General features: G+C 38.4%; 2 protein-coding genes and 1 long non-coding RNA gene across 3 annotated transcripts; 1 reads left to right on the top strand and 2 right to left on the bottom strand.

The window, feature by feature from the left end:
• Nucleotides 1–201: 201 nt before the first annotated feature.
• Nucleotides 202–1,207, top strand: LOC129762115 (uncharacterized). Its single transcript, XR_008740545.1, has 3 exons — nt 202–548; nt 715–891; nt 1,038–1,207. It is a non-coding gene; the product is annotated as an uncharacterized LOC129762115 (long non-coding RNA).
• An 8,638-nt stretch (nt 1,208–9,845) lies between these two features.
• Nucleotides 9,846–10,493, bottom strand: LOC129781484 (uncharacterized). The gene has a single exon (XM_055789193.1). The coding sequence runs from the start codon at nt 10,491–10,493 to the stop codon at nt 9,846–9,848; it is 648 nt and encodes a 215-aa protein (XP_055645168.1).
• A 602-nt stretch (nt 10,494–11,095) lies between these two features.
• LOC129781471 (uncharacterized) lies at nt 11,096–11,611 on the bottom strand. The gene has a single exon (XM_055789187.1). The coding sequence runs from the start codon at nt 11,609–11,611 to the stop codon at nt 11,096–11,098; it is 516 nt and encodes a 171-aa protein (XP_055645162.1).
• Nucleotides 11,612–13,261: the final 1,650 nt, after the last annotated feature.

The raw sequence follows: 13,261 nt of genomic DNA, 5'->3' as shown, positions 1-13,261 counted from the left end.
GTGCTGAAATAAAATGATCCGGCGAAAAAAGGACACCAGGGTCCAAACGCAAGGTGGCCTCCGCGACGGCACCGAAGTCAAGTGCGTGCAACGAGAGCGCATCCCTGGTAGCCTAGAATATAACCTATCGGGGCTATATCCTCCCGAAGAGACCGTAATTCCTTTTAGTCATAGTTCCAATATCAAAGGCTATAAAGTCATTCTCAACGCTTTTTAAATTATAGCCGAACGGTATTTAATTTTATGACGCGAACTGTTCGGTGCATCTTCTTCACCTGAACGATTTTTTGTGTTGTTCACGTTGTTTGGATTGTTCGGACTTTAGGAGAGGAAACTGGAAAACGGCAACGGATTTGGTATCTGATTCGCTGAAATAAAAACGAATCCTCTTCATCGCGGCAGCAGTAAACATTTTATTGAGTTTTCGCAGCGCAAAAAGTGCAACGCTTTCCCAGGTGGAAGATGCAGCTGTGAAGGCTATCTCATAACAGTGCTCCAGCATCGGGGAACATTTTCATAGATCACAGCGCTGAGATGACCCATAAAAAGTGTGTTTATATTGTGTTCTAAGACCTACCGGTCCCATCCGAGACACAATCGGATGCAATGAAATTTGATTGTTTATTGCGTTGCACTTTTATGATGCACTCGTTTTAATTTAAATTGTTTCGTCTCTCTCCGTCTCTCTTTTTTGTCGCAAATGACAAAACACAGTTGGAAAATCCTGAGCCAACAATCATTAGTTGCCATCATTAGGCCTCGGTACATCCTGGTAAACCGACCGCTCTATAATCAATATTTCGGACGCTTGGTCATTATTCGGATGCTTTCTCAAACTGGACTAAATAATTCGAAGTTTTACATGCAAGCAGCTCTAACACCACCCCTTCGGTAAATATTATGTGAATTATATTGATTGCTGCGGGGCCACTTTTAATTGAATTAAACTTTCCACACTTGATGACACTTCGGCTTCTGTGCAGCCAACGTATAATTTACAATTTGTGTTGGTTAATTTGTTACTTACTTCATTTTAGACCTCTGTCTGCTGACAGTTCGGTGCTTCGGTGATGAGGTCCAGTGATTTGACTCCTGCCAATTATTTCATTAGCTTCCCCACTCAACGACGACCACAGAGAGAAAGAACGGGCATCAATCGGTTCTCTTGAGAATGCGAAGGACAAATTCACATTTATACCTGTCGTCGACATGCAACAATTTGAATGAAATTCTCGTTTCAAGAAAAATTACACTGAAAAAAAATATTTTAGCTAATAAAATGAAAAACGAAAACAGTTCGCAAAACATGTAAATCGCGATAATTTATACATAAAAATGTAACGACATTAATAGTAGCTTTTCAAAGAAAGCATGAAAAAGTTGTTGTTGGGAAAACTCTTTCCTTGTAAAAGTGCCCATCTTCCGATGTGTAGGTGACTTGTTGGCAATTGTAAGGGCTATTCATATCTTTGTTTCAGAATTTCAAAAAACAAATTTTTGAGAAAGATGAATTTAAATTTTCAAACATTTTTTTTCAATTAACTTTGTTTTAAAAATTTGTTTTATATGTTTTAGTGAAAACTCAAATATTTCATTTCATTCTCTAACCAACATCTTGTAGGTATTATATTTTTTAAATTTAAATTTTTCGAGAAAAAGTTCGAAATTTTAAAAAATGCACTTAAAACTATAAGACATACAAATGTTGGTTAGAGAATAAAATGTAGGAAATTATTTGAGTTTTCATTCAAAAATATCAAACTTTTTATTAATTCCATTGAGTAATTAATAGTTTTTGAGAAAATTAAATTTCAATTTTTAAAATCATTTTTAGTGTAAATTTTCTTTCAAAAATGTTTGTTATTTTTTATGAAAATTAAAAACGATTTCCCACATTTCATTCTTTGACCAAAATTTTGTAGATAATAGTTCGGCTGAAAAGTTTATAAGGTAACACAGTATTTTTTTTCGAAAATTCAATTTTATTATTCCACATAATTGCCTTCGAGGGCGATACAGCGATTTTAAATTTCTTGCAGCGAATAGAAAGGTCTGTGAATAGAAAATAGTCACTGGGGGCGAAAAGAAATGGGATTAGGACAGAAGAGCATAATGCTTAGCAAGCTATCGAGACCATTCTCATGTCATTTCGCAATCACGAATAAATAGATTTCTTCCTTTTCTTCTTCCTCTTCTTCTTCTTCTTCTTCTTCTTTTTCTTCTTCTTCTTCTTCTTCCTCTTCTTCTTCTTCTTCTTCTTCTTCTTGAATTATAGAGACTTGAAACGTTTGCAGTTCATCCGTCTGTAGCCCTGAGAAGGTCGCTTGGGGACAACCCAACCCATTTTTTTCCCCAACTGCCTTGACAAAGACATGTCATTGTCGTTCGACGCTCCTCTGCAAACCGTGTTCGTTTCATCAAACATCAAACGACGTTCCTGAAATTTGTTCCTGAAAATCTGATTTGAAATCAGATTTTGTGGTTTTATTAGTCTGTTTCAATGCAATTTTGAAGCTATTGAAACAAGTTTTTGGGTCAACAATTAATAATCATGTAACTCTTACCCTTTTTATCTTTTGAATAAAATGATCACAATCCACTTCGTTTAGCTGGAAAAGAATTAAGGTAAATTATGGTGGTTTGTCCTGTCGAAAATATGATCATTGTTTGTTCACTTTTTTGAATGCTCTAGTTCAGCGCGTCTGTGTCAAATCTGGTATTCAAATGTTTCAAAACATATACGAGCAATTCCAAATGAAATCGACAAATGACAAAACAAGAGTATTTTTGATTCGAATGAAAGTGTGTATTCCGTTTGGGTTAGAGGAAATATGAATTTTGCACAGCAATTGCGAATTTTTTGACTCAAGCGTAACTTTCGAAAAGGGCGTATCGATTTGAGTAAGAGAAATCTTTGAAAATTTATATCTCAAAAACTATGAGTCGTAGCGAAATAGTGTTTTAGAAAGAGTTATAGAGTATTGATGATTGAATATGAAAAAAATGTACACTAAGAAAAAAAATTAGTACTCTTTTTTTATTTACAAAATAAAAATTCAATTTGCAATATCCAAAATACATTTTTTTAATTTTTTTTTATTTTTTCATACAAAACAGAAGTCATGTAGAAAATTCAAAAAATGGGCCCAAAATGGTAAAACTATTTTTGACGAACTTTGTGGAATATCGAATTTTTAGGAATTTTCGAAACTTCGAGTTTTTGTATGTTAGCAGTCATTTTTAATCACAAATTATGAATCCTGATGTTATTTAAAACAAAAAAGGTTATTATCAATCTTCTTCTAAATTCAACCATTCTCGAAATATTTAAAAAAATATTTCTAATTTATTGTCTTTTTTATAGTAAATAATCCCTTTTAATATGTTTGTCGTGTTATACCGTCATGTTCATGAAATTTTATGAATTTGCTTATAATTTACAACAACCTTTCCAAATACATCATCATGGTTCATTTTTTGACTCAAGCGTAACTTTTGAAAAGGGCGTATCGATTTGAGTAAGAAAAATCTTTGATAATTTATATCTCAAAAAATATGAGTCGTGCCGAAATAGTGTGTTAGAAAGAGTTATAGAGTATTGTTGGCTTAATTTGACACTTAGAAGAAAAATAAGTACTCTTTTTTATTTACAAAATAAAATTTTAATTTGCGTTATCAAAGAAATATGTATTTTTTTTATATTTTTTCAATTTTTTCATATAAAATATAAGTCATGTAGAAAATTTAAAAAATGGGCCCAAGATGGTAAAACTAATTTTGACAAAACTTGACATCGAATTTTTAGGAATTTTCGAAACTTCGAATTTTTGTATGTTAGCAATCATTCTTGGCCACAAATCATGAATTCTGATATGATTTAAAACAAAAAAAGGTTATTATCAATCTCCTTCTAAATAGAACCATTCTCGAGATATTTAAAAAAATATTTCTAATTTATAATCTTTTTTATAGTGAATAATCTCTTTTAATATGTTTGTCGTGTTATACCGTTATGTTCATGAAATTTTATGAATTTTCTTATAATTTCCAACAATTTTTTTGATTGATTGAAGTTTGTATTAAGATAAAAAAAAGTTTTTTTTTGTTTCGCTACGTTTTGTATTAACCCACATGTCTTCGAATGTTTCGTAACGTAACTCCTAAACATATGACTTTACCATAACGATGTATTTGGAAAAGTTGTTGGAAATTATAAGCGAATTCATAAAATCTCATGAACATGGTGGTATAACACGGCAAACATATTTAAAGGGCCTATTTGCTATTAAAAAGACAATAAATTACAAATATATTTTTTAAATATCTCGAGAATGGGTACATTTAGAAGGAGATTGATGATAACCTTTTTTTTTAATCACATCAGGATTCATAATTTGTGGCTAAAAATGATTGCTAACATACAAAAATTCGAAGTTTCGAAAATTCCTAAAAATTCGATGTTCCACAAAGTTCGTCAAAAATAGTTTTACCATCTTGGGCCCATTTTTTAAATTTTCTACATGACTTCTATTTAGTATGAAAATTTTTTTAAAAAATATAAAAAATACATATTTTTCGACATCGCAAATTAAAATTTTATTTTGTAAATAAAAAAAAAGAGTACTATTTTTTCTTCTCAGTGTATTTTTTTTCAAATTAAGTCAACAATACTCTATAACTCTTTCTAAGACACTATTTCGGTACGACTCATAGTTTTTGAGATATAAATTATCAAAGATTTCTCTTACTCAAATCGATACGCCCTTTTCAAAAGTTACGCTTGAGTCAAAAAATTCCCAATTGCTGTGAAAAACTCATATTTCCTCCAACCCAAACGGAATACACACTTTCATTGGAATCAAAAATACCAGTTTTTAAAATCTGCATTTTAGGACGATTTCATTCGGAATTGCTGATACATAAAACTGTCATTTTCATGATTTACAGTATTCTTATAGGATATTCTACGGATTAACGGTGTTTTAAAGGATTATAAAATTTACCTTCTATTGGTGTCAAAGCGCCCCTCATTTGAGCTAACTTTTAACCAACCACCAGATGATTGGTTTGTCCGCACAAAAAAAGACGGGTGGGTAATGTCGGGGAAATAACTTGAGTGACGTAGGACTATACAAAGAGGACAGCTTTTGTTAAATATATATTTTAAATATATTGTTTTATTTTCTTCTTCTACGTGAATACCTACCTATCTACCTGAAAAATGGATTAGTTTACTGTTTACTCTTTATGAACATGTTGGTGGTTCTGAAAAGAACCTTTGGTGTTGTGTTTTTGTTATCACTCGATATCCCCATCTTGTACGGTTAAACCTTCCTGTTCAGCGATTGCGTTTGCCACCCGCCACAGCTTTCACAGTTGGAAAATTTCTTCCAATCCAGCTTGTGACATGTTGTTCAGTAAATTACATTTAATGCGACGTGCCGGAGCACCACTCAATGTCTCATTGGAGGCTGTTTTAACCTGTAATTGAACATTTGCGATGACAGTGGTACAGTGTCGATTTTTAATGTGGGGTCATAATTTGGACCCTGCACTCTATGTTTACAAAAATGTCTCAGAAAGCAAAGTCAAATATAATGATCGTTTGACAATTCTTCCGTTCACATATTTTGGTAGTCCTAGGCATCATATCAAACGTAAAAGGACGTTCATCAAATTTACTTGTAACGAAAAACATAATCTGCTACAAAAATTCCGATGCATTCTAAAATGATATTTGAAGTGATAAATGAGGACCCATAGGACCAATCCAAACTCAATCTAGATATATCCATCTATTACATTGCTTTATAGCACATTGATTACAGTAAGTTAGACGTTAACGTTCGAGTAGCGATTACTAACGATTTGCGTTTCTGTGGCACCTAGTGAAAGAATACACGATCTAATTCGAATCGACATGTGATCGACATTCGAATCGAAGATGGTGTCACATGTTACATAGCACACGGAATGATGGACCTATTCCGCAATGAATTTGGCGAGCAAATCATCTCTCTTTTTAGACCGGTCAAATGGCCACCGAAATCGTACGATTTGACGCTCTTGGATTGTATTTGTGAGGGAATGTCAAATCGCTTGTTTTAGTCGATATATCAGCATCAATTCAAACACTTGAAGACAGCATCACGCGTGTTCTCGTTAAGATACTCCACGCATGGATCACCTGACATGTAGTTGTGAACAACATTTACATAAAATAATCTTCAAACGAAGGCAAGGATTGATTTTTAACCCCAATAATGTATAATACATTTCTTACAATTTCCCTATGTTTGTTATGTGAAATAACCTTTTATGATTTTATTCTTAAACTTGAGTTTCTTGGATCGGTAAATTTACATTATAGAAAGAAACGAAGACTTGATAACAAGATTTGGTTGGAGAGGTGACACCCAAGCCACCCGTCCCGGGTGTCACCCAGTCACGCTACGCCACTGCCTCACACGTTCGCAAAACTCTAGCGGTTTTTCATTTTTGACATCTTCTATTGTACTCCCGTGATCGAGTTAACGTCACACATTATCATGCCGAGGGTTTGGAGCTGAAGAACATATTCTCGCTTAAACCCGAGTTCCCCAATCTATTCTTTGACCTTTTTTACGAACTTCGAAGCGAAACGTAAATCGATGAAAACTTATAAATAGTCCTAAATTATTTCGTTTAACGTCACCTGGTTGACTCAATGACGAATTTCATGCAAACTCGTCTTAGGAGTTGGCAGCACCATCTCAGATAGCAGTGAAACGTTGTGGGTGTAAAAACATGCGTCATTTAAGCAACTTTGCATATTTGAAATATTCGAAAAAGAATTAGACTACTTTTTGAAAAAAGCCAATTTTTTTTCTTAATTTTTTACAAAAAATTATAACCTAACTATGATAACTACTAAATTCTTGTTAAAGGATGAAATGGAAATTCGTTCAATTTTTAAGTGCAGTTTGAACTAACTTGAATAATCTTCTATCTGTATATATAAAAATGGATTTCTGTCTGTCTGTCTGTCTGATGTGGACTGTTATGGACTCGGAAACTACTGAACCGATCAACATGAAAATTGGTATGTAGGGGTTTTTGGGGCCGGGAATGGTTTTCGCGATAGTTTGAGACCCCTCCCCCTCTCTAAGGGTGGGCTGCCATACAAATGAAACACAAATTTCTGCATTACTCGAGAATTATTCAAGAAAATGAAACCAAATTAGGCATCTAAAGGTTTCAGGGTGCACTAAATGTTTCTATGGTGGTTAGACTCTCCGCCCCCCTCTCTAAGAATGAAACACAAATTTCTGCATTACTCGAGAATTATTCAAGCAAATGAAACCAAATTAGGCATCTGAAGGTTCAAGGATGCAATAAATGTTGCTATGGTGGTTAGACTCTCCGCCCCCTTCTCAAAGGGGGGGGGGGTCTGCCATACAAATGAAACCAGAATTTCTGCATTACTCGAGAATTAATCAAGCAAATGAAACCAAATTAGGCATCTGAAGGTTTTAGGGTTCTATAAATGTTTCTATGGTGGTTAGACCCTCCGCCCCCCCTCTCTAAGGGGGGGGGGGCTGCCATACAAATGAAACACAAATTTCTGCATTACTCGAGAATTATTCAAGCAAATGAAACCAAATTAGGCGTCTGAAGGTTCAAGGGTGCAATAAATTTACTGCCATACAAATGAAGCATACATTTCTGCATAATTCAAGAACTAATCAAGCAAACTGAACCACATTTGGCATGTGGAGGTTTTAGGCAGCAAGAAACATTTCTAAGGTGGTTCAACACTCCTCCTACATTTATGAAGAGGGGAGGGGGGAGGTCTGCCATAGAAATGAAACAGTTTTGTTAGAAATACTAGGAATTTTATAGTAAAAGGTAAATTCAACGGGGTCGATTAGAAGATCAATCAGTGAACAGTTCTGCGATTGGACCCATGAACTTGCTCATAGTAAGAAAACGTGGATGTTTGAAGGTATTGATAACAAAACACAAATTTAGGGCGGGACGAAGTTTGCCGGGTCAGCTAGTATTATATATTCAGTCAAAATTCACTAGTTCCTAGCTAGCAAGCAACTAGTTAGATGGAACTTCACAAATCAAATGAGTTCAGAATTTACGAGTCGCAATAGAATCACGTTCCATTTCTCTCGTATCTGTTAACTTCAGGGCCACAGAGCGCGATTGTACGTGGTGACGTTAGCGCGCCAATAATCCCTGATCCCAGCCAGAATACACGCTGAAACCACTCACTTCGCGTACCAATCACCGACGGATGGATCCCTTTCGCATGGCCACAGAAATCATCTGGTATGACATGACAGCATAATAACATCTAATTCTCGTGTAGATACATTTTAAATCATTTGCATTTAAATGTTTTCGCTTAGGATTCCGACGAGTTCGAGTGTAGACGGCCGGAGGAGAGGCAAATCTGCAACGAGCGAGAAATAATTTCATCCATCAGTGCGGCATTATTTTCTTACTTTTTTACGTACAAAATAATTTAAAAGCTATTATCGCTCTCTGTGCCCTCCTCTCAAAGTGCCGAAGGAAGGGCTTCCCGCGCCGCTCAACAGCACCAGACAGAAGACAATCTCAACATAACACGGCACCAAAACATCACGGTCTTCAGCCAAATTGCTCTTTTTGCATATAAAGGACTCTTGGGGCTCGTACACATAGGTCGCGATTGCAATAGCCTCGCGCCGGCTGGTGATGGCGGAGGTTTAGCCCAGGAGTTCCAGAACCAGAACATCGCATGCAGATTACCACCCGTCCACGCTTTGGCGAGTTGATGGTTTGGGGAAGGCTTTTGTGCAAAAACTTAGGGTGTAATTGGGTCTAACGTACAATCCTCCGTCCTCCGAGCACTGGTAGTTAGCCGAGCCACCGCGGCCAAATGTTCGGCTTCGGTTCCGGACTGTACAAAACAATAATCGAAAGTAAACACATTCCTGTTCGTCGGTGCAACATTTCACCGCCAAACAAAACGAAAGTGAGTTAAATGATTCCCGCTGGAGGGGTGGCCGTTGTTGGCTGGGTATAGTTTCGGTTTCTCCCCTGAACGAGGTAATCGGTTTTTGCAAAAACGACTTTTTTTGAAATACCGTCTGATGATCTTATGTACATGATAACAATTATAGCAAAGGCACAGTTTACACACGAAGAAGTTAAATTTGTAATTTAGAACTGGTATTGAACACGAAACGAGTTTTGATATCTAAAGTTTTTGGAAACATTTTTTTTGTCTTTATTTAAGAGACTTTCAGAGTGCTCAAGGAGCTCATACAAGTGGCGGGGAATATGGTCCCCTTGTATTATTACATCCTACGCATGAGGGCTCAGGGAGCCGCCCTAGTGTTGGGGATTTCGAGTCCAAGATTTCCTTGTTTTGTTTATTCAGTTTTAGCTTTCATTGTCCTTGTCCGTGCTTGGTTTATCCTTGGTGGGTCAGTTGTTGCTGATTCCATGTCCGTGTCCATGTGCGTTGCCTAGTCTTCAATGGTTTCGTTGTTAAGTTAATTTGTCTGGTTTCCGTTTCCGATTTGCTGATCAGTGGTGGTTTCTCCTTGTCGTTACTGTTCCTTGGTTATATTTTGTTATACAGTCCGATGTCCTTCATGAATATGATCACTTTGGTGATTGTCGTGACATCATCTCCAAGGGCGCCCCTGATGCTTCCAGGGATGTCATAAGTTGTCCTCGGATTTTCATACTGGGGACAGTGGATAAGTACGTGTTCCACTGTTTGGTGGACACGGCATATGTCACACTGCCTCTTAAATTCCCCTCTACCCATATTGAAAGCGAAGGCTATATGACCCGTTCGCAATCTAGAGACCACCTGTTGATCTCGGTGACCTATAGGGTCTTCCCATTTTTTTGATATCGGTCTTTATTTTACGCAGAAAATACTCACGTGAGTTGTCTTGTCCGGTTGTGTACCATTCTTTAGCCCACCTGTCCTTGAGCATATTGGTAGTCCATGTTTTGATGTCATCTGTTGGTACCCGTTTGGTGTAGAACTCCATCAGTCGACCAGGGCCAGCGAGTTGGTCTGCCTTTTCGTTCCCGGGTATACCAGAGTGGCCCGAGATCCAAACGAAAGCAGTATCCGGTCGGGCATCCTCGAATATTTGTTGTATCCAAGGATGCATCCGCCTCTCCGATTTCAGTGCGGCGACAACGCCGGCTGAGTTAATTAACATGGTAATGGGATGGTTTGATTGGTGTGTCGCGGCGATATATGCGGCAGCTGCCTCTGCTGAGAAAATATTACACGCGTCTGGGAGGCGGTAACAGGTGTTGAGGTCGGGGCCCGATATACCTATCCCTACTCTCCCTAGCGCGAGTGATCCATCCGAGTATCGAACGGTGTGATTCGCGTACTTAGTCCTCAGTAGCTCCACGATGGTTTTCCGGATGGCTGTGGGGTTCGAACCTGCTTTGTGTTCACTTTTTACTGTCGGATCTATTCTCATTGGTGTTCGATTCTAGTCCCTGGTTCCGCACCAGTGGATTTTAGAGATTGGTGGGATCTCCAGGTCAATCGTTTCACGGAGAAAACGGTTGGCTTCGACAAGGAGAAAGCCTTCCCTGTCCGACCCTGTCGTCCTGTTGGCGGAACCGATCGCTCGATGGCAAATTGTGTTTGTGATGTAAAAACGGAATGGGAGCTTTCGACTCTCGGCGCAGGCTGCATCCGCGGGAGTGGACGGAAGGAGACCGGATGTGGTTCGAATAGCACGATGGTATATGGGGGGGAATTTATCTAGTAGGGTCCGGATGCCTAGTATGGTGAGTTCCAGTCCGTATGTGAGGCGAGAGTTCACAATGGCGTTGCATACATTCGTTCTTACGTCGCGGTTGGCGTTAGCGTGTCGGCCAGCAATGCATTTGTAGAGGTTAATGCGACTGAGGCAGTTCCTCTTGACTCCGAAGATCCGTATAGTTTTTCGTCTTGGAATACGTTTATCATCGATGTAGATCGGGGTGTTGCTGACTCTATGGTTGTGACCACAAATATGGGTGAGCTCGCTTTTGGAAGGTGATAACTGGAAACCCGCTGAGGAGGCCCATTTAGCTACCCAAGAAACGGCTTGGATGACCTTTTCCTGACCAGCTTGACAGAGGCACCCACTACCATTAGCATCACGTCATCCGCGTATACGAAGATACGAATACCCCTTGGCAGGTTCTCGAAGATGCTGTTCATTTTTATGAGGAACAATGTCACGGCTAGTACGGAGCCTTGAGGGACTCCAGATTCCTCGGCGAATTCCCTCGATTTTTCGTTCCCTATCATTACTTGGAAAGAACAAAGGCTCAAGAAGCCCTTCACAAAGTGGAGCATGTGACCCGCGATACCCCTACTGTTGAATTGCTGCAGGACCGCCGGTGTCCAAGCTCGATTGTACGCTTTGGAGATGTCCAGCGCAGCTAACTCAGTGTGAAGATTTTCCGTTCTTGCCTCATTCAGAGCATGACTCAGGGTGGCCAGATAAGTGGTCGTCCTGTAGCCTGGCCGGAACGCATGTTGACCACTCCAGTCCAGTAAATGGTTCTCGGAAAGATGTTGCATCAGCCGTCGATTCACCATTCTCTCCATGACCTTGGAGGCGCAACAGTTTTGTGATATCGGGCGGTAGTCTTCTGATGAATGTCCAGTTTTGTCTGCTTTTTTAATTGGGGCAACCAGGCTTTGGGACCATTCTCTAGGGAAGTCATCAGTCTCAGTCCAGTCCAGATCCTGTTGAAGATTTCCAGCAATTTCGTTTTACCTGCTGGAGTAAGCTTCACGAGAAGCGGATACCCAATCTCGTCCGGTCCCGGTGATTTGCCCTTGACTCAGAAAGTGTCAAGTTGAGTTCGCGTAGATTGAAGAGTTGATTGATGTACGGGTTGGGATCATGATCAGGAATCTTATATCGTTGTAAAGCGTCTATCGTAACTTTCGTTTCGTTTTGTGAATTCTATGGTGTAGCCTTCCAGTGCCGATAGTGATTGGAAGTGGTGCCCCAGAGCATTCGCGACTGCGAGTGGGTCGGAAACCATACCGTTTGCCGTAGAAAGGGTTATTCCCTGGCATTTCCTTTTTCCAGAGAGAGTATTGACTCGCCGCCACAAATCGGTCGAGGTGTATTTTCCAGAATATCTGGAACCCATTATTTAATCAAATAAATTTATTGGAAATTATAATCAGAAATTCAACAACTGATGTTCATCCAGAGCTCTGCTGAAAATAATCCCGTTAAATCCAATCGTATCATACGCCTGCCATTTAGTCGAAATCCTGCTAGTAGTCCCAGTTCTCGAAAAGAACGATTCAGCTGAACCTGATGTCACCATCCCATCTCGTCACAATTTTCACTGTCAGCCTAGTGAATGTGATGGTGTTGCCACTTGTTGCCACTTGTTTTGTGGTGACAAAACCTATAAAATTTGTCAATTTTATTTGAAGTAGGCAGAATCGATCCGAAAAATCGGAAATCGGAGAGAAAAATATCGATCTTCTAAATATCGATCCAGGATAGCTCAATCCTATTCACTATCACTAATTTGACATCCTCGGAAGCTATCCAAATGTTAGCATTATGTTCATAAAATTTGTCAGGTGGTGAGATTAAAAACGATGTACATTGAAAAAAAAATTTAGATCGAAAAAATCGAAGGAAAAAGATTGATCTTTACGATTTTTCCGGGTAGGGGAAAAGGGGGAATTTGAAACTAAGCAAATCGCCTAATGTTTCCAAACCAATAAGGTCTAAATGAAAAATGTCACATTGTATACTGAGCTACACCTGTTTTCTCTCAATAAATAATGTTTAATCATTATATAAAGCTTCAATCTACCAAATATATCATAAAATAAAAGAGATGATTTTTGGACATTAACATTTGATGCGGGGTGATTTGGACCGTCTGTGGGGTGATTTGGTCCAGTGTGTGTTTCATTGAAAAAAAAACATACTTATGTTTATGTAAAGTATTTTGGGATAATGTTACAATCAGTAACAATGTTTTGTGATTAATACCAGGTGTCTTGGCCAGATTCCAGACCAGAAAAGTTGGATTGACACCATCTAGAATTATGCATGAATCTTTTTACTGTTGGTCGACTATTTTCGAACACTTTTGATGCTTGGTCAAAGAAAATCCGTTCTCGATGCCCTGCGTTGCTCTTTCAAGCTCTCCCTTCTTCCAACGTTGTCTGTCCATCCTCTATTTGTAATACAGCGGCATCTGGAAT

Source organism: Toxorhynchites rutilus, chromosome 1 (assembly GCF_029784135.1).
Source record: "Toxorhynchites rutilus septentrionalis strain SRP chromosome 1, ASM2978413v1, whole genome shotgun sequence".
Lineage (NCBI taxonomy): Eukaryota > Metazoa > Arthropoda > Insecta > Diptera > Culicidae > Toxorhynchites > Toxorhynchites rutilus.
This window is presented reverse-complemented; position numbering and strand designations above follow the sequence as displayed.